Source organism: Acartia tonsa, chromosome 6, assembly GCF_053477335.1.
Source record: "Acartia tonsa isolate MP-2025a chromosome 6, ASM5347733v1, whole genome shotgun sequence".
Taxonomy (NCBI): Eukaryota; Metazoa; Arthropoda; class Copepoda; order Calanoida; family Acartiidae; genus Acartia; species Acartia tonsa.
The window spans coordinates 1,230,809-1,258,611 of record NC_137265.1 but is presented as its reverse complement, the minus strand read 5'-3'; the positions used below and the strand labels follow the sequence as shown (position 1 = coordinate 1,258,611).

Genomic DNA, 27,803 nt, shown 5'->3' with positions numbered 1-27,803 from the left:
AATCATCTCTATTGGTCAAATGGTTTCTGAGAAAATTAAGGTTAGGTTCATTTTTAGGGGGGTTTTGAGCCCCGGGGGGCTAGGGGGTGGTAGTAGGGGATTGACTTCGAAACCATAAGATGTTCATACCCATATAAGCTTAAAGGAAGCCTGCAAGAAATACCACGCTTTAACTGCTGAAAGACTGCCACGAGTAGACCAAATACCCCAAATTTGAAACCTTCAGCTTCTATAACAAAAAAGTTCTAGGCATTTTAAAATGACATTTTATGTACAATGGAAATTTTGAAAGAATTGCAATGCTCATGTTGAAAACTTTAAAATTAAACTACGTGGCCTAGAAACAAAATTATAAGCTTATTTTTGTCATAAATTTAGGTTTCCAGTAACTAATTATATTTTTACAATAAAAACACCACATTTCATAGTCAAAATCTATGAAAAAATTCGATCTAAATTGCATTTTTAAACAAAAATCATAGCGGAAACAAAGGGGTAAACTAATACAAGCTTAGCTGTGATTGGTTGTTAAGCTTTGTTAAGTCTTTAGTCTTTAGTCTTTAGTCTTTAGTCTACCCTCCAGCTATCAACACCTATGGTAGCCACTGAGTAGACACTCTACCCTTTTTTGACTCCCCCCAAGGATACCCCATCCCCCAGTCATCACACCCTCATCTACACACACTCGCAAGGCGCACACCAACCCCTCTCCCTCAGCGGTCCTACCCCCACACACACACTCTCTCTCTAGGCAGGCTATCAGCTGACACAAAGTGCCGGTAACGAAGCCCTCTCATTGGAGGAATTAGTTCCTACCGACAGATAAGAGATCTGATTGGTCCAACGCACTCTCATTCAGTCACATGACTTCAGGCTATTGGCTAATCTAGATTGATTAGTGTAACACGCGGGTTTTTACACCAGTTTTTATCTGACCACGCTCGAATATACATCTCAATTATATAGTGTTGCTGCTTATAAAATGGCAAAGAAATTGCTAACGCAGGATGCCTTAGCTCAAGTAAGGTCATTTTTACAAAATGACATAAAGGATGCCATCAGTCAAGCCGTAACCGAGAGCGTGCAAGCATACGAGAAACTTCAAAAGGTGAGCAGCGACACTCTTAGTAAAACTTTTTTATCTGAGATTCGTAGTTTGCGTGATTCAATTGAGACTTTAAATGTTAAACACCGCGACGAAATGAATGAACTTCGTACGTTAATGGAAGGTGGTGAACTTTCAACAGAACAGCAGATTGCTGTACGAGTGGTGTCACTAACAAAAAACTTTGAGAACTTTGTCGTTAATGCAAATGCGCGTGAAAAATGCCAATCCACACTCAATGATTATGTCTTGTCCCAACTTGCTCACAGGGAGCAAAGGGACAGACTGTGGAGCATTCGTGTTAATAATGTCCAGTGCCCATGGCTTGATAAAACGCCGACAAGTCGCGAGGTTTTTGACATTGTCATCAGGCCTGTTTTAGTCGAACAGGACCCCGACGCAAACATCAATTACTCTAACACCATAGAGTATTCCCATCCCTTAAGCCAGAGGGTTAAGGGCCCCAGAAATTATATCTTCAGGTTTCACTCTCGTCATATGCTTTTTCAGTTCATGCTCAACAAGAAGAAGCATTTACAACTGTTGGACAAGAAGGCTCGCGACAAGACAGGTTGGACCAGCGCCGCTGCAGTATCCTTCGACGGTAAGAGTTTTCTTAAGTGTGCCCACGATCTTGCGGACACAAATAGAAGCTTGATGACCTACCTACACAGCGCAGGAATCGCGTCTAGGACTAAACTGTCGGGCACCAGTGTCGCCTTCCAACCAAAAGATGGCCCCCCCAAATGGATAAAAGTGCAGAATCCTATGGCTCGAAGCCACATCGGGTTGATTTCCCCACTGCCTCCCCTACAGGAAATATTAAGCACTGATAATTTGATCGTAAAATTCATGCGTGAAAATGGCCAATCTAACCGTAACCTTTTCTTTCAAGGTTTCGAAACAGAGATAAAGAGCCTACTGCAGGACCTGAAGGACAACAAGCTGCGTGGAACCCAGACAGAGCAGGACCATGAGGATCAACATTCTCCAAATCATAGTGTCACTGTTGATGCTATCTCCACAGCCGAATTTCCTGCCATTGAGAATACTGGTGCCGCAATTCCCGCCAAGACAGGCTCGGCCCCAGGTACTACACCAGGCTCTACAACCACAGGTACTAACGCAGCATCATCCTCAGTATCGACAAGGTCAGCAGCTGCCAAACCATGAACAATGCCACGAGCATTCCTCCATGGATATCGGGTCAAAATTAAGCCTTGAAAAGGTTGTCGTCATATTAGTAGTGTACATTTTGTACAAATTTCACTTTAATTGAGCAAATTACTAGGTACTATTAAGTACACATCAAAATCAAAGCTCAAACTTATTACGCTTAGCCGTTTTTATAACTATCATTATTATAATCTGTATAATCTGTCAATAATCGTAAATAATCAAAATTCAATGAATTAGACTGATTAATGATAATTGTGTAAACATATACTGGTAATTGGTAATTAGTAATTAGCAAATTAATTTTTGAAATTAACTTTATTTACTGAATTATTCTTCTTACTGATTTTTTTTTTTTTTTTACTGATTTTTACTGAATTTATCAAACTATATACTCGTTGGATGCGGGTAGGGGGGGGGGGAAAAAATAGTAGAGATTTTTTTACCATGTTTCTTATATATGTTATTATTTTAGTGGAACACCTGCCAATAACTTCTGCCTGCATAGCTGAACCGGAAGCAGAACCTGCATCTCCAGATCCATGGCCTCCAGACACATCCTTAGACAGCTGGTTCTAGCCAGGTAGATGATATTTTGTGTCTAAATGAAAATGTGAACTATGATATCACTAGCATTCTCTATGATGATACGTTTGGAGAATACTCGAGCGACTATAACATTAAGTGTGACTATATAGATATAGATTCTCTTTTTAATATATTTAAAAACACAAATGAGCAACTTTTTAAAATTTTTTCAATTAATATTCAAAGTCTCAATAGTAAAATCCAACAGTTAAGAAATCTAATTGAAACGGCCTCTCTAGAGGGTGTTGGCCCATCGGTCATCGCCGTCCAGGAGACCTGGTTGTCACAGGACTCAAACACAGATAGTTTAAGTTTAATAAATTACAACTTTATCTCCACCCCCCGTCCAGAAGGGAGGGGCGGGGGAGTAGGGCTGTTTATTCATAGCAAATATCAAACAAAAGTTTTATTTCCAAATTTTTTTGTGCCTCACATTTTTGAAACTATGTGTGTTAAAGTCACATTAGGGAGCTTTAAGGCATTAATAGTTAACGTTTATAGACCTCCACACAGAAACCCTGAGGACCTTGAATCATTTTTTAACATACTTGGTGACTTTTTAGATGTGATTGATGATAGCAACCTCCCTGTATTCATTGTGGGAGATTACAACTTAAATCTCTTCACGACTTATGACGTCTTGGGTCCTGCATCTCGTTTTTTTAATTTAATGGTAAGTAATGGGTATCTATCCTTAACGTTAAGAGCAACCAGAGTACATAATTTCTCGTACTCATTGATTGATTCAATTTTTTGCAAGGATTTCCTGGACAATTTTGTTGACTCACATGTAATTGTCACTGACCTATCAGACCATTTTGTATTGTCTAGTTCCTTTTCACACGTTATTCCAAAACCCCCAAAAAAACCACAATATTTTGAAAAAAGATTTTTGGAAGAAGCAAATATCGATAACCTCAATTATGAACTATCAATACAAAATTGGGATGAGGTCTTAAGCACAGAGGACGTTGATTTAGCCTATGCGAAATTTTTTTCAATTTTCTTTAATCTTTACAACTCATGTTGTCCCAAAGACAAAATTCGCAATAACCGCAGGACCATGCCGCAGTCGCCATGGATGTCTAGTCACCTTCTGCTGTGCAATAGATTTAGGGATAAGTTGTATAGGAAATCCTTGAGTTACCCAACAGAAGAAAATAAGGATAGGTACTCAACTTACCGTAATAATTACCAGAGAACTTGCAGGGAGAGAAAGAGAATATACTATCAATCTGAGCTTGAAAAAGCGGGCAAAGATGGCCGCAAAGTATGGCAAGTATTAAGGGAGGTAATGGGTAAATCCAAGTATTCAAGTGATCTTGAATACCTGGAAATTAATGGAGCAAAAATTGAGAACAAAAAGGAAATAGCCAATGCCTTTAATTCCCACTTTGCAAAATTGGGTGAGAACCTTACCCCTGAAATTCCTCAAACATCAAAAGATTTTAGGGATTATTTACCCCCCCCCATTAATGATAGTATATTCATTCCTCCCCTGGATGAACTCCAGGTATTTAACATAATAACGAGCTGCAGGCCCAAGACGGCCAGGGACGTGAATGATGTAAGTTGTAAACTCTTAATTCAATGTGCCGCCAATTTGGTGCGGCCATTGACGCACATATATAATCTTAGTTTTTCACAAGGAATTTTTCCCTCAGGGATGAAAGTGAGTAAGAATGTAGTCGTTTATAAATCAGGGCCGTTGACCAGCTTAGATAGCTGGAGAGGCGTTTCTATCATCAACACATTCTCGAAGCCACTCGAGCGGATCATGTACAAGTCACTATATGAGTTTTTAGATGAAAGATCCTTTTTCTCCACACGACAGTTCGGATTCCGTCCGGGCCTCTCCACGGCACATAATGTTCTTGATCTTGTCAATCGTATCACGGCGGCACTTTCCGAAAAGAAAGTGTGCGCCGGGATATTAATTGATATCAAGAAGTGTTTCGATCTTGTAGATCGAAACATCTTGTTGAAAAAACTCGAGCATTATGGTTGCCGTGGAGTGGTCCTGAGGTGGTTCGAAAGCTACTTTGAAGGACGGTCACAACAGGTTGCGTTTGGGGGAGAATTTTCTGATGTACTATCTATCCTTATCGGTGTTCTCCAGGGAAGTACACTCGGTGTACTTCTCTTTCTTATCGTAGTTAATGATCTAGATTCTGCCACTAGAGACGCACTGCTGTCTCTTTTTGCAGATGACACATTTTGTCTTTTAACAGCTGACAACATTAGGGATCTGTTTATTAAGATTGAAAATACTCTTCCTCAAATTACTGAATGGTACAACAGTAATAAACTTATTATAAACAGCAAAAAAACCAAGGTTATTTTGTTTCAATCGCCAAGACAAAATTTCACGGAAGAGGAAAAAAATCTTATAAAACAGTTTCCAGTTTTTATCAATTCTAACCATGAAGGAGAGAACCTTCCAGAAAAAATCCAGAAACTAGATCATATAACTTTTTCGAATAGTAACCCTGGAGAACAAGCCGCAAGGCACCTGGGTATTCAAATCGATGAAAAATTGTCTTTCAAAGTCCATTTTAACTTAATGCACAAAAGAATTCTAAAAGTTGTATACTCATTGCGTCAAATGCGTCATATACTTGACTCGCAACATCTTAAATTGCTCTATTTTGCCTACATAAAGTCTGTTCTCAACTATTGTTTAATTGTATTCACTGCTGTTCCAAACACCCTATTGGAGCCGATCTTAAAGCTCCAAAAGGAGTGCTGCCGCTTAATAGCAAAAAAACCACGCCGTTTTCCATCAAATATTTTATTTAAACAATTGGAAATTTTACCAATTAGGAAGCAAATGGAATACGAAGTGTTTTTATTTATGTACAAATATAAAATCAATATGCAGCCAAGAGTTTTTGATGGTGTCTGGAACACACGTGATACAATTCATGATTATGAAACCAGATTTAGAAATAATTTCATAGTAGATCAAGCCAATAGAAATTTTATATTCAATTCACCATTACATTTTTTCCCAAGACTTTGGAACACATTACCTGAAAATTTAAAAACAATACCTACATTCCTGGAGTTCAAACGGAAAGCTTTTTACTTTGTATTAAATTCAATATAATGGTTTCATTCTTTATTTTTCATTCTTTATTTTCAGTCTTAATCTTCTTACATTTTTATCCTTATTTAACTTATCAATAGTTTATTTTTACACTTTATGCAGGCAACAATATATCATAACATCATACTCATACTCATAATCACCAGAGCAATTTAAGTTGGACTCAAGTATTTTTGATTTTTAGATTTTTAGAATCTTTATCCCTATCATATTTAAAATGAGTATACGACTAAAGGGTTTTTTGTACATTTCACAAATATTTCACGCATCGGTTTGACATACTTAATTATAGCGTCGGATCATTCTGTCCTAAATTTCAACCATATTTTAACCATATTTTTTTTGATTTTTGATGCCTTCAAGCAATGTTTTTTTCTCTTTCCTTCCTTCTTTTCATTCATTGGGGTTGTACGTGGTCGTCTCAGGGACTAAGGGATTTAATGGAAATTCAACAAGGGTTGAAAATTAGTTCAAGAACGTCGGAGTTCTTTGTAAACGGCCGGAAAACGTTAAATATAAATTAGCTACCTAGGACTTAATACACATAGAAATTTTTCTTTAATCTTAGCTTTTCAAATTCAAATTTAATTTCGATCCATTTTTTTTCAACTTAAATTTAATTTTCAATTTTATTTTTCAATTAATTATCTAATTTATTTTAGACTACCTTGTCCCGGTCTGTACAACCAGGAGCTCCTGGAAGGCGTACATTGTGTCCTTCGAGTCCGACCTAAATACCTACATCCCCGCCGTCGAGTTGTCGTTCAAAATAGAGTTCTTACTAGATGTTAACCCCTACAATTAAATTAAATTCATTCAACAAATTTTTACACTACAGTTTTTTTTTTTTCTTATCAAATTTTTAGCAATTACCTTCCAATATTTTCTTTCAACATTTTTTCAACATGTTTCTTTATAATTATATTCAAATTTAACTTTTACAATTTTTTCTTTATTCAAATTACTTTATAGGGGAGCGCATCTAGAAACCTGCTGAGATTTTTTCACAAAACTTATTAAAATTTATTAAATTCTAAACAAATTCCTATTTTTAATCAAAAAATTCTTTTATCTCGTAGTTTTATAGTTTTTTTTCATTCCAAATTTTCTTAAACTTTCTTTGGTCACACGAAATGTCTATATGTCATGATTAGGTTGGTTCATATTTACATGTTGGACACAGGATCCATCTATCTGTCTAATCGCTAGCCGGTCAACTCGTTGACCGGTCACGTACTAACATTGCTGTACAGGTTGACATATGGAGGTTATGGAGAAGGGGTTGCAGGCAAAGCTGATGTGAAGGCGAGCTCGTAGATGTTAAAGCGGTGGAACCACGAGCGGATAACTTTCTGATCCGCATTTATATGGCGGTCACCGGCCGGCGAAAGTGGTACCGACACCAACCACAGTCCAGCCCGAAGTAGGCTCAGCCGCACCTGGCCCGCCAAGAGAAATCACCTAGTTTATCAAATTCCGCAATTATGTTTACCAGTAACAATAAAAACATATAATTATTATCGTTATATTATGAAATATTAACATGTAATTTCAATATAATAATTAATTGTCTATGTGATTTACTCATAACAGGATTGAAGAGTTATTGAATAAAAGTTCTTATTATTATTATTATTATAAGCTGATTCAGCCTTCTGATTGGCTACAGTACATTCGGTACAACGCAAGTAATTAAGTTTTACTACCAATAATCGAAAATATATTACCATATATGGGTATAAGGTCAGCTGATTTTTCGTTGGTATAAATGGTACCAACGGATTTTGTTAAGTTGAAGTATAGAAACCAAACATTACTGAATATTGTAAAAGTCGCAGTCCCTTCAGTGTATTTTAAGTTGTAAGTTTGGACCAGTACGGGAAAATTTCAATAGCTATAAAAAGTAAATAATTTTATTCCCATAACTGAAAAAACCTGTTATTTCATTTCAATTTTTGTATAGGTTTATTGCTTACTGACTTGATTTATTACCTTTACATTGTGTTTAGGATTAAGATAAAAGCCTTGCTTTAATTAATGTACATCCATAAATAACAGATTAATATTAAAAGAATATAATTTGTGTGCTCTTTATCTTATTCCATGTTTTGAAGTATTAAACAATCAAGTTCTGTGGAGTCCTTATGTATGTTTGTGTGTGTGTGTGTGTGTATTTGATTTAACCTGGCTGTACTCAGAAAACGCTTATAGCAAAATTAATTCATGTTTTAAAGATTGTTTCTTTTAAATATCTTTTATAGATTTTAGTTAATTAATCAAATATAATCTAAGCAAGAATTTTACCCCAAAATAAAAAACCATAATATCTAAAAACTTTCTCAATCTATAGTAAAAACTTTAAAATCCCCCAATTATGTGGGGGCCTAATCGTATTTTTAGCTCTGCAGTATGATGAAGCTTTTTTAGCAAGTAGTAAATATTGAGATAGGATGAGGGTGCTATCGACAACTATAGATAAGGAGGGGGGATGGAGAATGGAAGAGGGAAACATGAATGGCCAATGTAAGTGATTGAGTGTGTGTGTGTGTGTGTGTATAATACAGGTATTTAATTAAATTCGACACATTACGAGATTATTTTACGATGATAAAATGCTTATTTTTATGTAAATATTATATAAAGACTGCTATATTTTATGCTGAATATGTGCAGCAAATTATATTTGTTTATTCTATTTAAACATTTCAATTCTTAAATATCATTCTTTCTACAGATTTAAACAATTTTTCTTTTGTCACTATACCTGCATAAACAAAGCAGTATTTGGTTAATGATTTTATAAAATAAACCAAACTTTTTCATTACATTTTAGAGAAAGTTCAAAGATAAATATTAATAGAGATATATTACAAAAATATTTTCTAAGTATCAATTTTTTTGTTTTTATCTGCAAGCGAAGAAATGGCTTATTTTCTCTTAGTTTAATTCTTGCTCAGATTTTAACATTATTTTCATGTGGAAATACTCTCGGCATTTTAAACTGATTTTTTTCTAACTTAATTGAACTTTTAAGGCATAATTCTTTGAAAATTACTTAAAATATAAAAAAAGGTAAACGAAAATGCATTTTGAAAAATTAAATTCGCGATCACTTTAAGAATTATCAAGTAGAAATTTCTAGAAACTATAACTATAGTCCCACCCATTATTTTAGGAAGTTCTATTTATCAACTTTGCACCTATAAAATTTTAGTTCGATAGTTATCCTAAGCAAATATACAATACAAAGTTTTCAAGGTGAGTTTTATAGAATGTGCACCATTTTATTTTGTGATAATGTCATAGGCTGTAACTAAATGACTTAGGTTGGAGTATTGCATGTCAAAATTATTAAACTTTTTTGATTCTTTTTTAAAATCGCTAGATGGTGTTTTTAGTAAGCAGTAAATGTAAAATGATCCATATAATTTAAATATACAATCGATTTTTTGGTATACATCTTATTTTTGAAGTAATTTAAATTTTTTTAAATTAAGTTGGTTTTAAGGAACTAAAACGCAACAAAAAAATAAGAAAATTGTCAGTATGAACAAAAATAGTAAGATCTTTAATTTGACACCTTACTTTTTTTAATTCTGTTGAGTAATTATTGAAAAAATCTATTTTGTTGAACCCCGTTTAATCAAAACTTTGATTTTTGGGAGCTCATCACGAATGGGTTAAAAAAATAACAAAAGTTAGGACACGTTCTTTAGCCAAAATAATATTGTAGGTATGATCCTGCAAACCCTGATCTTCCAGGTCTCTAGTTAACATTGGAGTGGTTGACTTCTAAACTAGAATTTAGTTTTTAACCATATATCTGCCAAACAAAAAATAGTTTATACACATAAAAGCTTTTGTCCAAAATATCTTAACTTTTAATAATGTGGTTACTGGTTTACTGGTAACTTCTAAACTAAAAGTTAGTTTCTAAGCATAAAAGCTTAAATAAAGCATAAAGTTAAATAAATCATCTCTATTGATGAAATAGTTTCTAAGAAAATTAAGGTTAAGTTATTTTTTAGGTTTTTTTTGAGCCCTGGAGGGCTAGGGGTTGGCGGCAGAGGGGTGACTTTTAAACTAAAAGTTAGTTTATAACCATAAAAGCTTAAGTTGAAGAAATCATCTTTATTGATTAAATTGTTTCTGAGAAAATTAAGGTTAGGTTCATTTTTAGTTGTTTTTTGAGCCCCGGAGGGCTAGGGGTTGGCAACAGGGGGGTTACTTTTAAACTAAAAGTTAGTTTATTAGCATAATAGCTTAAGTTCAAGCAATCATCTCTATTGGTCAAATGGTCTCTGAGAAAATTAAGGTTAGGTTCGTTTTTAGGGTTTTTTTGAGCCCCGGAGGGCTAGGGGTTGGCAACAGGGGGTGACTTCTAAACTAAAAGTTAGTTTATTAGCATAATAGCTTAAGTTTAAGCAATCATCTCTATTGATCAAATGGTTCCTGAGAAAATTAAGGATAGGTTCATTTTTAGGGGTTTTTTGAGCCCCGGAGGGCTAGGGGTTGGCAACAGGGGGGTGACTTCTAAACTAAAAGTTAGTTTATTAGCATAAAAGCTTAAGTTTAATAAATCATCTCTATTGGTCAAATGGTTTTTGAGAAAGTTAAGGTTAGGTTCATTTTTAGGGTTTTTTGATCCCAGGAGGGCTAGGGGTTGGCGGCAGGGGGGTAACTTCTAAACCAAAAGTTAGTTTATAACCATAAAAGCTTAAGTTTAAGAAATCATCTCTATTGGTCAAATGGTTTCTGAGAAAATTAAGGTTAGGTTCATTTTTAGGGGGGTTTTGAGCCCCGGGGGGCTAGGGGATGGTAGTAGGGGATTGACTTCGAAAACATAAGATGTTCATACCCATATAAGCTTAAGTCCAAAATATTTACACGGTTCATCAAGTGGTTCCAGAGAACCCCCCCCCCCCCCCAACCCCTGCATCAAAAAAGCTTCAGTTACATCCCCCTTTTTTATGGGGGGGGGGTAAAATAAAAAAAAATTCTAAAAATTTTGGGGGTGCCTATTAAGGGATATAAGTTTTCCGGAATTTTAATCTAGGGAGTAGATTTGAAATCTGCATCAAATTTTAAGGATTTTTTATAAAATTCGTTTTTTGTAAAATTCTTTATCTAACAGCGGAAATACATTTTAAGTTAATTGATTTTGACCAATAGGATAGGTGGATTTTAAACTACCTGCGCTCTAATTGGTTGAATGATGTACGACATCCAATCAGAGCGCAGATTTTTTAAATCCACCAATCACGGATGCCAAAATTAATTAACTTAATTTGTATTTCCGCTTTTAGATAAAGAATTATACAAAAAACGAATTTTATAAAAAATCCTTAAAATTTGATGCAGATTTCAAATCTACTCCCTAGATTAAAATTCCGGAAAACTTATATCCCTTAGTGCCTATGGCAATCCTAAAATTGTTTGGGGAGGGTAATCACCACTTTACCCCCCTCCCTTGCACGTCCCTAATAAAAACTGAAGCATGGAACTTTGAATTGCTTAAATGTTATAATTGTTATGCACATCATGTGGCGCCTAAAACTTATATTCACAAGCCAATGAAAGAATTGCCCAATTACTTGAAAGAACTTCACTTTAAGGAGTAGTGATTGTCCCTAATAAAAGCTACTTTTGGTATGCGATTCTTGCAATTAGCGGAATAAAGGGAAGGTATACTTTTATTAAGTTATTTTATTTCACCTAACAGTACATTTTCCCCTTCACACACTTTTATATTACTGGATATTTTTACATACATTTCCTATAATAGGTGTGCTTTAAAAATGGTGAATTCTCTGAAAATAAAATTATGTCTTTAATAAAGAATTTTAAGTATAAAAGCTTTTGAATAAAGAAAAATTAATATAATTCTATATTATTGAAATTACAAAATATAAACTTTGATCTTAATCATTATCTCTGATTTAGGTAATCTTCTCATTCACAAATAATTTGCAAGAAACAACCTAAACTGATATTTTAGTTATTCACAATTTTAACATAATGAATGTCCTTTTAGTTCATGGAAATTTTTAATTGACGCACATCATCATAAGTGTCATTGTGTCATTATAATGTCATGCCCTATAGTTATAGTTGATACATGTCATTTTTAGTTCCACTCTTCACTTGAGAGGCCTTGAGGGGTGAATCTGCTATCAAATTTAAAGCACTTAATTTTTAGGAACAACAACAGGATCAGGAAAGAAAGTTGTGAGTTACTTACACCAACAGACAAGGTAATGTACATGATACATTCTTTAGATTTTAAAAGTTAATAAGCAGTTAAAGTTAGTAGATAATTATTCTAAAACTTAATATCCAATTTAATTTTAAATTTTAAGTGCAATATTTGATTTGTCACTTGAATTATTATTTGATAATATTTAGATTTTGAATTAGGTATCTAATCTAAAGGGTATGCAAAAAAAATGCAGACCTATTTAAAATTGCGCGGAATGTGTTAATAGTAAAAAGTATTATGCATAACTTTAGAACTGCTATGAACTCTAGTTTTTGGAAATATATGAATTGTTCCTGTGCTACATATAGTTAGAGAGTTTCGTGATAAAATGTGATAAAATTTAGATATTACCTAGATTAACAGAAAAAAAAGTTTCAAAATCAGAATGTTTTAAATCATAGAGGTGCTACACTTTCCAAATTGTACCCTTAACAGAAAAAAAGTTTCAAACTTAACATGTTTTAAATGGATCTACGACTTTCTATAACTATTATAGAGTTGCTATGCTTTCCACAATGTATAAATTGTAATTTTTTGTAATTATGTCAATTATAGATCTTCAAAAGAATTTAATGTAAATAAAATGAAGATAGCTGTGTATATTTTAGCAAGGGATTGCAGTCACAAATAGTATCAGCTAGACAGCATTCAAGAGCCTCACAATTTAGCTATGTAGCTAATTAAGCCAAACATTAAGCTCTTACTGAGGCCACAAAAACTTTCAAATAAGTTGTTGTCAGCTTCATGGCTAGTCAAGACATCCAATATTTATGCTTGGGGAATCATTAATGAACAGTTTTTATTATGTTGGTGTTAATTCACCCTATAAAATCAATAAAGATGTAAATTATTAAATGTTCATTATCTCTAATTGGAAAAAATGCACTGTTCACAAAAATTTTACAAAATGCACTTCAGAATATTATCATAAATTAAGTAAATTATGTCAATCATAATTGCAAATTGTGGTTCATTATATCTAATTGGAATATATGCACCAAATTTTGCAAGTTTACTTTAGAATATTATTATAAATTACTTAAATTATGTCAATTATAATTGCAAATTGTGGTTTATTATCTCTAATTGGAATAAATGAAGTGTACACTAATACTACAAGTGTATTTAAAAACATTGTATACAACTGAAAATTCATTTATAGCTTTCCATAGTTTTGTATAATCTATAGGTACCAAAATTCTCATTTTCAAATTAAATTTTTTAGTATTTGTTTAATCCATTATTTTGAATTAAATGCTTAGTTAAGTCAAGGAAATTTAGGATTAAAAACAACACAAACAAAATCAGGATTTTTGTTGTAATCCTATTAACTGATTGTAGAAAGCTATTTTTTAAATTTTAGTTGAATTGGATGTTTCTATGTATATTCACTAAACAATAGTTTAAATAGGAGCTTTGCATAGATTGTAGACTGTTTACCATGAAAATGCATTATGGAAATACAGTGTGCCCTCTTCTCTTTTTTGATATTTTTTTTGTTTTTATTATCTAAAAAGAAATAAAGTACTAAAACTTAATTTGAAATGATCTCAATATTTGACTAAATGTCAGCTAATTTTGTACATTAAAATATAATTAATTTTTGCTCTAAAAACCACACTTTTCTATTTTATGTAAAGGTAATATTTCTTGTGGTTTTTAGATGGATAGAAATTCTTTTATCATTAATGAATAAATAAGAGCCAAAAACCCTGTAAGTAAATTTTGTGGGGTCATACTGTAATTATGTCTCTATAGTTACCTATACACAAAAACCTATAGGTACATTATTACTTATCAGTAATGGTCTTACCTTTGGCCAGAATGAAAATTATAAAAATAGATAGAAATAAAACATTTCTTGACAGGAAAGATATCTTTGCATGAATCTTTAAAACTAATTAAGTTTGGAATTAAATGATTTCTGGGTATGTTTTGACAAATTCCTCTTGTACTGCCAATCCTTCTGGGATTTAATTATTCTATTTAAACATCAACCCATAAAAAGTAAAAGAATTAATAATGAAAACTACTTTCATGTAATTGTATATCAACTCAAAAGATATATTTTCTCAAAGGATTGTAAAATTTATGAAAATAATTGGAATATTTTCTAAACTTTCTAGTATAATTTTTCCAGTTATACTAACAGCAATACAACTGATTATTTTTGTCTACAATGCTTATTTAGCATTTCCTGACTTTACAGACCCAAAATACTTCAAAGGTAAATTAGTAATAAAGTTAAATAGTTTTAAAAACTTTTTTAGAAAAACTAGGCATTACAAGAGTGTCTATAATAGTATGGTCCCTCAAAAAGTGTTATTATTTTTCCATTTTAACTTGATGTATTTCTATGAGTAACATATGCTTTTGTGCTTAAAATGTGTGTAAAAAAATCATCATTTCCAAAAATTCACCAACAGAGATTAATGATAGCAAATTTTCTGAAAGTTTATTGGTGAACTATAAATAGATTACAAGGACATATGTTTCTTTTCATAACACACTTATTAAATTTAACCAACCAAAGAATTTTTTATCCAATCTTAACCAGACAAATGCCATCTAGCTAAAAATGATGCGTAGATTTCATTTCTGGCAACCAGAAAATCCGCAGAAATCGAATTCACGAGATCCAAAAAAGTTTCATTAAAAAAAACCTTACACCAAAATTGACAAACAATAATTATAACGATGACTTAGTTTCTTTTTCCTGTTTAATACGAATATTGAAACTAATTTTCAGGCATGCATGTTTGTTGGTATAGTACTTTTTTTAGAAACCAAAATACAGACATATATAAAACTACGAAATTGTATATTAGTTTCTAGAAAGATTATATTTTTTTCTTGCTTTAAAACAACTTTTTGTACATAAAAACCCGTAATGTCTTCATTATTGACACAAACATGCATGCTGTATAGTTTTTAAAAAAATAGTCAAATAAAATACCTGATTAGAATACAAAGCAAGAAATAAAGGTTATCAACTCCCTATGAGCTTTTTGTGTTAAATAGAATTATTAATAAGAATAAAAGAGTTTCAAAAAAAAGTAAAATAACAAAATGTTAGGTGAATTGTTAATATTAAAGCAATCAAAAGATGTTTTACATTCTTATAATTAATTTCAATAAAACATATATATGCTCAAGAAAGGTTATTTATAATTATGAATTCTACCAGACTAAAATATAAAATTGGAAATAGTTTATGAAGACGACACAAAATGATTTTAAAAATTACTTATTTTATCTTTTTTTTTAATCTTTAACAATTTTAATGTTTTTATTATGTAAATATATAAAGTATTATTCAAACTTAAAGGATTTAATCTTTTTCTTTGTAATTTATATGTCAAAACAGTGTAAAAATGAAGTTCTTAATTACGAATTTTCAAATCATTAGATTTTAATACAATTTATTATAGAAATAAAGAATAATTTCAACTAAAAAAAATTGCTACAAAAAGGCTTACTGTATTATTAAACTGACTTAATTGTATAATTGCATTTATTTAGTTTATTTACCTTGAAAAATGAGTGTTTAAGTGCTGCATTGGTTAAAATCAAACCTAAAAGTGCTCTTTATTCAGTGACAGAGTGAAAAAAATATATACCTTGTTTTATAGTTTTTGATCTCTTTTTTTATATATTTTTATCTGATATGTATATCAAAATTTAAAAGTATCTATTTCATTAGATATTCATACTTTGCTAAAACGTCTTGGTTACTTTTTGCACTATATTTGCTCTAAAAAGGATTCTTTATCTGACTTTTACATTTAAAATGAAAGATTTTATGCCAATTTTTGTGTTGACTGTAGAAAAAAAAATTATTTTGTTTATATGCAATTTTCTATAATAAAATGTGAGAAATGCCTTTTTCACATGTAGGGCGAAAAAAGTAACATTGCAAATATTTTTTACGTCTTAAGCATGTACTAAACTCAAAGATAATAAACTTTCATAAAAGATTTATTTCAGAATATGTCATTTAGGGCATAAAATTAATTTTGCAAATTAACATTGCAAATGTTTGCCAATAACTTTTAAAAATGATTTCTGCGGATTTTCTAATTTACATGGGTGTTTTCTTCACATTTTCCCCTTTCTAAAAATACCTTCCTCATAAAGATTGGCTTCCGGAAAGTATATACTTTCCGAAAAGGATATGTGATAATACAGCAAGAAACAAAGGCTACAAACACTTATGGTATGATCTGACTTTTTAAAAAGTATGGCACATTTGTTTAAATTTTTTGCTATTATATATAATACTCTACATTAATTTGAAAAGATTATATTTAGTTAGTGAAATAACGGTTATATAATTAAAAAATAAATATATATTTTGAAAACAGGGTTGATTCAGAAATGTTTGGATACAGTTTATTTTGGTAGCAGCCTATGGCAAGCCAGAAGGATTTACAATTCTGTGATCAAAGATAAAACATCAGTTGGAAAGTGTTCTTATGGGATGATTCTGATTATGCTTATCATTTCAATTGAGATGATCTTACTGGGATTTCTAGTCAAATTCAATGTAACTCGGGAGTTTGGATTAACCATAATACTAAGTTTAATGTTTTGTATAGCAAGTAAGAATTCAACTATCCAAATTCTTTTATGTTTCCCCAGAAATTTTTTTTTTTGGGGGGGGGTTGTGGGTGTCCCACCCCCCAAGAAAATAGCTTAAAACCACTACAGGACCAATAGGTATATACCCTGAAGGGTAGAATCCAATCGGTTCAGTGGTTACCGAGATCTTAAGGGACAGACGGACGGACAGACATCAAGCTACTTTGTGTTATAGATGATATTCTTTTATATTTTTCTTTTGATAGGTTCTCTCCCATATCTAACACTTGAAATGGCAATATCTTCATTCAAAATACAGCAACATAAACTAACAGCTATGGACAATGTAGATGGGTTTAAAACTCTTAGCCAGATATTCTCTTCTTTTGAGAATGCTTGTCAATGGCCCATTTTTATGAGCATCTCTTACTCAACCATCAGCATTATTAATATGGTTTATGAACTCAGCACCAGCTCTTGTACTAATTTTGATGGTTGGTCATTTGGAGAATTTGTTTTCTTCACAAGTATATGTGTTCTTATTGATGTTTTCAAGGTTACTTATATCTGCCTCACTCTGGACAAGTGCTATGACAAATACAAAGAGACCATTTCAAATATAAGGTAATAAATTTTCTTTTTGTACTATAAACTCAGTTAAAATCAGTGAAATGTTGATTTTGAAACCAAATTCAGTTATTAGAATCTAATATTTACACTCTTGTTTTTGCTCACATTTGTATCCTATTATATAAAGTAGTAAACTTTGTCTATAGCAAAGGATATCGCTAACTACTGAACTTACATGGTTCTCCTTTACAGTAAAGCATTTTATCGGTGCATGAATAGTTTATAACTTTTTTTTATAAATCCAACCTTCCAAGAGAAATTGCTATCCAAATTCTTTTTTCTCTTTTTAAGTCATATTAAGTAGCTGGAAATGCTGGAACTAAATGAGGGGCTGCAACAGCCCAGTCCTAATAAGTAAACTCTTATTTCAGAGAACTGTATGTCAGAACTACAAAATATGAGAGGCCTGAAGTACTGATGCTGCTTCATGATGTTGAACAAAGGAGACCTTTCTCTGCTCTTGGATTCTTTGAGGTCAATAGAGGACTCTTGGTGACTATTCTTGGAACTGTTCTAACTTACTTCATCATACTTTATCAAACTGTCACTTGCTAGATTTTGATTTATATTTTATCTATCAAAGTCTATAGTATTTAATCAAAACACAACTTATAAAACATTGAATTTATATCTTTCCTTTACATATGTATTTAATTATTATTACTCAATAATAATATACTTAAACTCCATTTACATCAAATGCAATATCAAATATAATTTTAATCCTTCACTATTAATTAATCCATCCCTACAATTTTGCAAGGACAAATCAAAATTATAGACCTTTTTTATTCAAAAGTCATGGGTTTGGGTAAAGAGATTTATGTCTGAATTAGGAAAAGAATGTTTTATTATACTATCCTTTTGCATATCACCAAGTTGACCAACTGAAAAAAGAAAAACATTATCAGGGGTATCTACAAAATATGTGCATATAGGAAATATTTGAATAGGTTCTACACAACTGCCTTGTTTCATGCTTAATACAGCCATAAACTGTAATCAAGTTGAGTGAAAATGAAAATTTTATTTTTACCAGATAATGAGAGACAATGAAATCAGCATATCTTAATTACCTCCAATATTTAAAAATTAACAAGGGCAGAAATTCAAATGGAAGGATTTTATAGAAGAAAAATTATTTGCTCATTGTCATTTCCTTATTTTGTATCATCTAGTTTTTAGAATGCAACTAAAAATATTTTTAGCTTTAAGGATGATTATGATCAGCTTTAAGGATGATTCTATATAAAGGGGGGTAGTTACCTCCCATTACCTTTTTGGTCGAAGTCCTTGGAGCCTAGGGGCGAAGTCATTAACTGTTTATACTTAAAAACACACCAAATCATTTTAGAAAATCAAAGCATTACCTTTTTAATTGTACAAAACTTTACCTTCTTTTTTGATAACAACTTAGACCATGCAATTTATATACAGAGTATATTTTAAATATTTGTGTTATAAGTTTAAATCCATAAAGTATCTTCATTTAAATCTATCCAGTGATTCTGCTTCAATAAAAGATACTGGTTTCCGTTTGGTCAGCAAGGGTTTAATATATTAATAGATGTTAGCATCATATGTTTGCATATTTGGGATAGTTTTGATCCAATTATTATTGTAATTGTAATGGTTAAAAACATGTAATTTTAACCACGTAGGATTTTAAATATCTATGTTAAACATTGAAAATTAAAGATTTTAGATTCTTTACTATTTACAAAAACTTTATAACTCACATTCTTATTTTTATAATTAAGTATTGTTTTATGATAATCTTAGTGTTACATTAAAAATTTAGATATTGTATTGAAATTGAAACAATAAGATAAAAATTTATAACAATATCTAAATCTTTAAATATTCTATTCTAACCTTGATAAATATGTTATAAATGTCACTTTTATAATAAAACAATTAAAAAAATGCTTTGATAATATTTATAACATATAACTATAAAAAAATGACAAAGTTATGTTTGTTTATCTGCTATAAAAATCCTTTAGCAAAGGATAAAAAGATGTGCGTACTTTTATTTTTTTTGTTTAATAATTTAAAGGAATACTTTTGCTACAGAAAAAAAAATTAAATGACAATAGTTTAACGATTACCAATTATACTGTGTAAAATTTGCCTAGGAATTTTACTGCAAAGGATAACATTTACTGTTGATTTATTCATATTTCTCACAACTTATTGTTCTCACAACAATTAGATGCAATAAGCACAGCAACTATACAATCATTACCAGGAAGTATTTTGTCTAATTCAACAATATCTTTTCTAAGCTAACTTTCAAGCAAAATCAATATCAAAATAGAAACATTTTAATTGCTTAATTTCCTTTTAAAAAGGAACAATTTGAGGGAAAATACTTATTGAAATTCTTTTTGGGAAAAATAAATACAACAATTGTTATTATGTTTAATATACACAACAAGGATGACAACATCCCTAAAAGCTAAGCTTTCAAATCAGATAATAGAATCATCATTTAAGAAATCATGGCATTTGAGGAACTTATTTATATAAATAGACTTTAAAATATGATTATTTTTTAAATAACAACAAAATTTTTAGTGAGAGGAAGAAAAACAATAAAAATCACAAAATCTTTGAAAAATTATTTATATGTCTTTTGTTTCATGATTGACAGACTGACTGACATTTTGGATATCCTTTGCTTCAGACAAACAAAATTTTCCCCCTCCCCCTCATGCCACATACAACTGCGGGCTTCACTGAGCTGTCCGTCGCAAGGTCACAAGCTTGTTGTAACATAGCTACGCTTGTGAAAAACAAGGATGACAACATCCCAGTTGCGCGGAGCACAAAAAAAATTATGGTTCGAAAAATATATATGATAAGTTTTTAAAGTGATAAAACTTATATAAATAGAAATTATGTATAGTGCTCTTGCAGACAGACAGACATACAGAGGGATCAAGTGTACTGGAACTTTTTAAAAAATAAAGTAAATCATTACATAAAAATCAATCGTCTATATTGAATAGAAGCCATGATTTTCAATTTTCCCCATTTAAAACAGACGGAGATTTCTATTTATAGAGAAGCTTTGCTAATATTAAACCCCCTCATTGACACACAAAAAAAATCTAAATTAGTTACTTATCGCATCGTATTATAGACAGCTTTCCGCGTGTATAGAAATAAATATTATAAAATTTAAACAAAAAAAGGATTAATTTCATGATTTTTACTTTAACATTCTCTGAATTTTTATGTTAGATGTGAGTTTTCAGTATGAGTGAGAACCGGTCCTAATCCAGCGGATATCAATCGGTTTCGAAGCCATGCCCCCCTCCTGGATTCTGGAGACATATAATAAACAAATGCATCAGGAAACTAAGGGAGGGGACAATGAAAGTCATACACCCCCCCCCCTCTCCCTCTCCATGAATTTCAGCAGCTAAAGACAGAATATTATGATAGAAATGATTAGAGGAAATATTATTTCACCGTCTATTGCCCTATACCTAAGTTACCTACACAGATAATCTCTCCAAAATTGACCTATCCCTGGTATACCTGTATCTAAATAATACCTCCCCTCGCTATACCCACACTCTCACTTACTCAGGGAGAAAAGGGACATTGGACTGTAAATTTTACTTCTAACCAAAGTTATATAAACTCAGTTGCTTAGTAGTTTTGGGGACTAGACATAGGAGAAAAGCTACTGTGAAAAATGTCGAAGAATCGCCCCTTAAGGTGCGTTGCCACGAAAGGGACTGTACCCAAAACTTTTAATCTACACAAGATGTAATGTTAATTATAATTGTGAGTGGACAGAAATTTATCTTCAATTTTCTTATCTCTAAGAATCCCTGCCTTCTTTACTGCATAAATGTGTTAAATCATGGTGTCCAAATTTGTAAGAAAAAAATTCTATTTTTATAGAAAGATGTGTGTTTGTGTGTGGGTATTAAGATCTTATTTTAAAGTTAGTATGTTTTTCAACCTATTTAAAAAAAAAAATACACTATTCTAAGACATAAAGATATATTTCGATTGTAGCAATCATTTTCAATTCATTTTGTCTAAAAAAATATAGGTATGAGACATAAGATAACAGCAAATATATTAAACATACATTTATATAGAACAATGTCACAAATTATTTTTAAACTTATCATCAATAAATACAAATGACAATTACAGAAGTTTGAAAAAAGGATTAAAACATCAATTTTTTGGAGGAGGAGTAGTGAATAATCTTTGGCCTTGTTTGAGTTAATCAAGGGGCGGGGCAAATTTTTTATTAAAGGAATTTCTTGGATGGTTAGGAAATAGGCGAAGTTTTGGACAGGTGATTTTTAGTTGAAGGAGGAGGAAGAAGAAAAAACATGGGATGAGACAAAGAAGTGGGAGGAATGGGGGGGGGGAGGAAAAAGGTTGTGGATTTATGTTTGTCCTTGATTGTGTGTGGGTGGAGATTTGAATTTTGAAGTCTGTTGAAAAAATGGGTGGAGTTATTCCTGGATTCTAGTTGATGGGAAAATGTTTAGCCTTTATGATTTCCTGGTTTGGTTGGGTTTGGATAGAGGAAGATTTGATATTCTTTTGTAATAACCAAAAAAGTAAAAAATGTGTACTTCTTTTGATGAAACATGAAATGAAAACTACATGGTGAAAAATGTTAACTCATTGGAGATTTTTGGAAATATAATCTAATGATGCAAACAATTGATTTGTGTTTAAAGAAAATCTTAATATCAAAGAAACTTATTCCTTTTGAAATGTTAACTATATTTGAAATTATTTCTTATAAATTGTTATACAAATTACTTCAGGTAAGTCTAGGGCAGATTTAAGGCTATTTAGCGAATGGGTGAGGAAACGAACCACCCCCATTAACTTTTTCAATAAAAATGTATGAAAAACCTTTTTCTATTTCAAAGTAATAAAATGTCTATGTCGGTTTATCTGTTCAGATAAGGATAAGATCTTGCTAACCGCTGGACCAATTGGGTTATATGACATGCATAAAAATACTTGTAATACCTTGGTTTTAGGCTATTTTATAAGTGGGATGAGACACCACTCTAAAAAAATTATATTGTCTCCAACAAAATAGAAAAAGTAGACAAAAAGATGTATTTAAAAAAAAATAATGTTTAAGTTTGGCAACCTAAACATATGTGCATTACTGACTTGATCAGTGCTTTGATTGCTTTAAATGTTGAAATATCATTCCAGTTATCAGTTTATCCAAAAAGAAAAAATTTAAATTAAATAGTAGAGTATAATAGAACTACTATACTATGTTAGTCATGAGATACTACATTATTATGTGATTTGCAGTATAAGGTACGAATAGTTATTAATAAAGTCATTTTATAGACAGCTTTTCACTGATTTTTAAGATTATATCCAGATTTGTTAGCTCCCAGAGGCCGGGAAACCGGTCTAACAAAACTGGTGTTAATTTTATGGTTTTTATTTTAATTTTCATGGAAAATTGTCGGCAATACGAAGCTATACGTGATTTTTAAGAACTGTTTTTAATCCAGCGGATATTAATCGGTTTTGAAGCCATACTGGAATAGATATTTCTCGCATCGTATTATAAACGGCTTTCCGGCACCTCAGGGCTAAAAATACTGGTTTTAATCTTATAATTGTACATTTTTATATTCGTAGAAAACTGGATATAATACGATGTTAGACATAGTTTTTTCGTATTGATGAGAACCGGTTCCTATCCACCGGATTCGAATGAATACGAGAAATATCATTAAAAATTTATAAGTATACAAAAAAAATCCTATTATCCTATTATAAAATCTACTAGCGGCTACCTCCCTAGAAGTATCTAGGGGCACTTAAGGCCTCTTTCAATTTCAGTTTTAAAAAGAAATTTATTTTTTTTTCTAGGGGTGATATCTATTGGGAGGGTGGAGATACCCTTCCCCCAAAAAGTTAAAAACCTTCCCTTGATCTATAAGAAGTTTACTCTAAAGGAAAACCATATCGTGTCAGCGGCTAGCGAGATCCTTCACTAAAGACAAAAAATCTAGGGGCACTTGAGCAGGGGAGAATCAATTTCCAAAGCCTATTTTTTTTAATTTAGATTTTTTTGAAAGTATTAAAATAAAAACAAATTGAGGGGAAGGGGGGGGGGGGGGCGACACCCCAAAAAATGAAAAATGTACACTACCATTTTCTTTGGGGATTGGTTTTATAATACGCCTTAAGGCATAGCCCATAGAGGCTAGGGGTGAAGCCACTAGTACGTATAAATTGAATTATTGATTGACGTTTTTGTTATTTTAGTTGTAGAGAAGCTTTGCTGCCAAGGAATAACTTGGCCTCATTTGTATGTATGTATATTTCTAAAAAAAAATTTAAAATTATATTGGAGCTAAAGACAAATATTTCCTGTTAGTTAAAAGAATTAAAGGGGTGGGTAGCGTTTTTCTTTGCAGGGGGGAGGGGGGGTTAAGTCTATGGTGCCCTTTCTTAATTCATTAAATCTAATCTTTCTCTTATTAGTAGAAAAGGTACTAATTGAAAATTTCTTCCGTCTGTCCGTTAGCATGGTTTGGGAGAAATGTGATTTTCTCTTTTTTTTCAGGTCTTTAGCTATTTTTATATTTTCCCCCATATCTTTAGTATTTTTGATAATAGTATCTAAATACAAATTTCCCAACATTCTAAGGGATATTTGTTTAGAATTTTGATAGATTAAAGTGCAAGTAGCTTTTTTTTATTTTAACATGTTTTTCTACATCTTTTTTGTTTTGGTCTGTTTTCAAAAATTTATTTGTGGAAAGTAGTATCAAAGTTAAACTACCCATTGTTCTATGAGATTATTATGTCTTTAGATAAAAGGACACATAGCTTTAATTTATATTTTCTACATATTATCACCTATCTTTGGTATTTTTGTGTGATTCTCAAACTTTTCTAGAACATAGATATCTCATTACTAAAGGGTGTTGAAAAATAGAAATCAATCACTTCACTTTTTTTCGATATAAACCCTACACTTTACTACTTACTATCATTGGATTAGAAATTTGTGAAATATGAACTACATTAATGCAAGTACTAGACATAACCTATAGGTAAAGTGTTTTCTATTATGGGGCAAGTGTTGTATTCAGCCTTGGGATTTCTTAAAAGAAATATAACAGAACTTTATTTTTTTTTTTAAATTTCTTAAAAGTATTCTTCTAAATCACCTTCAATTTTAGGCAATTCTGTTGACAAGAGTGGTTTCTCAAAAGGGTTAGTTGCATGAAGTGCATTACAAAAGATTGCAAGCAAAAGTTACAAGAATACCATCTGACATATATAATTTTGTATTACAATGAATAGCAATCAATTAGGCACCACCAAAATAGTCATCATGCTGTTTTTTGTGAAAACAGGACAGCCATATACGTTGCATATGCATATATCCAAAAAAAACATAATTTTCCAGCCTTGATATATTTAAAACTTCCTGGTAGATAATTAAAATTCTTTCAAATATATGTCCTGTAGATGTATTTTAAACTATCGAACGGAAAAAATATCCAGTTCACTAAATTCAAGTTTAAATGTACTTTATGCAACTACCCCTTTATGACAGTGCAACAAGTATAGAAACTAGAAGTACAGATACTCCAACTTCACTGGCTACCACAACAGCTAGAAGTGCTGCTAATATAACTTCCAATCCTTCCAAGAATAAACATGTTTAAAGTGAGATAGCTGTAATGTGTATTATATGGTCAAGGTGAGTTATTCTACAGTATCACAACATAGCATTTTTCCCAAAGAGAAATTATCTATGTCTGACAGCAACATTAAAAGCTGTAATTTAATTCTTTTTTAAACCAAAGCTTTCTGGACAGAACTAGTTAAGAAATAGTAAAAAACATAGTTTGTAAGAGGAATCATAGATTTTAAAAATCAATTAAATAGTTTTATTGAAGATAACAATGTTTATACCATCACGGTTAGTTTTTTATTAAATGAATAAGTTAGGGTACAATGTTTGGCACTTTTGATATAAGTAAATGGTAATAACAAACCAACAGAATACAATAATACCTTCAGAAAAATCGATAAAAATAGTTTTCATACTAAATTTTGTTTTTTTATATTTTTTTCTAAAATGTCATAGCAGAAGATGCAAAATGTCGTCTTAGTTTTTTGAAGGGATTCATCTTCTCTGAAATCTAAATTATCAAAATATTTCTTTTGGTAAATGATTATAAGATATATGTCAAACATTTTATCAGAAAAAAATATTTAAAATTATAAAGTAGAAACCTGAATAATTTTTCTTGTGGAAATAGTTTTCGGCAAATGTTGATAAACATATGTCTGCTAGCATTAAGATGTTTGTACTGTCAATACACATTGGGTTTTATTTAAAGAATTTCTTTAAAATGTTTTTTTTTACATTGTATACCAATAACGCAATATTTGCTATCAGAAAACCCCCGACTAAGACTCGCCTACGACCCGATCTTCTAGGATTGCTTTGTAATTCACATTTTTGAAAGTCTTTCAACAGTATACACAGCAAATTCTCTATTTTTTAACTAACTTTCCGAATCATATACCTAAAGCATTTGAATTGACAAAGGTTATGCTAATATTTTTACCATTCAAGTTTATTTAATATTCTAATAAATAGCGCAACCCTCCAAGTTATGGCTACTTTTCATGAACATATGATCTAAAGAATAAGCTCTGATGCAATGTCATATAAGGATATTATAATATTCATTAAAAAAATTGTTATTTTTGCATATATGTTACATTTTACAGTGTTTTGTGGCTCAAAAGAAAGACAATTAAAATTTATTTCATATTATATAGTTTAAATTGCATAAGATAACCTAGAAATAGTAAAAAAGTCCCTTTCTTTTTTTGTCGTAAAACAGAAATTAACAAAGATTTTTATTAAAAAACACCTTAGTGTAAAAATAAAAAATTTTAAATATGGTCACAAAAAGATTCAATTAGTTTATTAAATGTTTCATTTTCAGCAAATGACAATTAATCTCTATTACAAAGAATAAAGTGTAAAAAGATATTCTCGTTTTAATTTTAAGCAACTTAAAATGCATTTTAATACCTTTTAATGATTTATTTTTTAAAACATCATTTTATAAAATGTTATTGATTTTTAAAGTTATATATTAGAATGTTTTTAAATTTTGTTAACATTTTGTTTTAAATGTAGAAAATTGGTAATTCTAAACATTCAAAAAATGATTTTATTAAATTTTCATCACTTAAATTGCATGTTTGATGAAATTTTCAACTGATAATTCAAGAAAAATTGTTTAAGTTTTATTATATTTTACTTTGAAATGTTAAAAAAATATATTATTGTCAAAAATGTGGAAGTTATACTTTCCTCAAAAAAAGACCTAAAACATGAAAATTAACACATGTAATGAGATTTTTTCTTCTTTCAGGTTTAATTTTAAGTAATTATTGATATTTTTTGTAAAAAGGATTTTATATAAAAAGTTTTAAAACTCGAGTTAAGTAGTGGTGCTAAAAAAGGTTGCGAATTTATGCAATTTTCTTGCAAAAAAAAATTTCTAGTATTTTAAAAATAGCAAAGGGTGTTATTAGACGTACTTACAGATACAATTGCTAAGTCATTTTGGCCAAACACTAAAATAAAGTTTTTACATCTGAGGGTCCACCCGTGAACAGAGAAAGATTATTTTCTTCATATAATCTTAGAATTTTTATTTAGAAATGGAGGAATTAGACAGTAAAACTGAAATGGATGAGAACATAGGTTGTGCAGGTCCTGGTAGTGAAAGTAAAAAGGTATGTATTCTGTATTTTTATAAATTATAGTACCTGAAATTTGGTATTAGTCTTGAAAATTAAATTTAAAAAAATATTTCAACTACTTTAACAAATCATTCAAAGTTTTATGAAAACAAAAATATTGCAAAATACCAATACCTAGTAAAAGATATTCTAAAGCACAACTGCATAATATAATTTTAAGATCCAGGTATTGTCCTGGAGGCCCTTATCCTCAATGTCTGCAGAAAACTTTGTCAGTCTCTTCTGTCCACAATTTTTCATTTTTAGACTTAAATGTGTCCTACATATTTCAATTTTGTGAAAATCTCATACAATTTTCATGATGCTACATGCATTAAGTATTCTATGACTAAGAAAAAAGGCCTGAAAATTTAGACATAACATATGATACATTTAGAATGAAATTGAGATGGAGTCTACAATTCCTTCTACCAAGTGTACTTGTGGATTACAATTTGGAGTTTTCCCTTTATCATCACAAGATTCTCAATCATCAAATTTAGCTGAAGAATTTGGTGAAATGAGTATAAACTTTC

General features: G+C 31.0%; 3 protein-coding genes across 6 annotated transcripts; all 3 read left to right on the top strand.

Moving 5' to 3' along the window:
• Positions 1-528: 528 nt before the first annotated feature.
• On the top strand, positions 529-3,705 carry LOC145321543 (uncharacterized). 2 transcript variants are annotated; one of them, XM_080162954.1, is made up of 3 exons: positions 529-1,709; positions 2,001-2,222; positions 2,757-3,705. In XM_080162954.1, exons 1-3 carry the CDS (start codon positions 983-985, stop codon positions 2,858-2,860), a joined length of 1,053 nt encoding a protein of 350 aa, XP_080019080.1. In that variant the 5' UTR covers positions 529-982; the 3' UTR covers positions 2,861-3,705. The 2 variants fall into 2 exon arrangements, with proteins under 2 accessions (XP_080019080.1, XP_080019079.1); XM_080162953.1 differs by having other exon boundaries at positions 533-2,222.
• Positions 3,706-17,090: 13,385 nt separating this feature from the next.
• On the top strand, positions 17,091-18,093 carry LOC145323219 (uncharacterized). Its single transcript, XM_080165666.1, has 2 exons — positions 17,091-17,442; positions 17,820-18,093. Exons 1-2 carry the CDS (start codon positions 17,111-17,113, stop codon positions 18,001-18,003), a joined length of 516 nt encoding a protein of 171 aa, XP_080021792.1. The 5' UTR covers positions 17,091-17,110; the 3' UTR covers positions 18,004-18,093.
• A 4,537-nt stretch (positions 18,094-22,630) lies between these two features.
• LOC145321542 (uncharacterized) lies at positions 22,631-27,803 on the top strand (the record flags this gene model as incomplete). 3 transcript variants are annotated; one of them, XM_080162949.1, is given in 6 exon segments in its annotated part: positions 22,631-22,779; positions 23,746-23,792; positions 24,669-24,702; positions 25,049-25,195; positions 27,185-27,261; positions 27,665-27,803. In XM_080162949.1, coding segments are annotated over 2 exon segments (214 nt in total), but the record flags the coding sequence as incomplete, so codon positions are not given.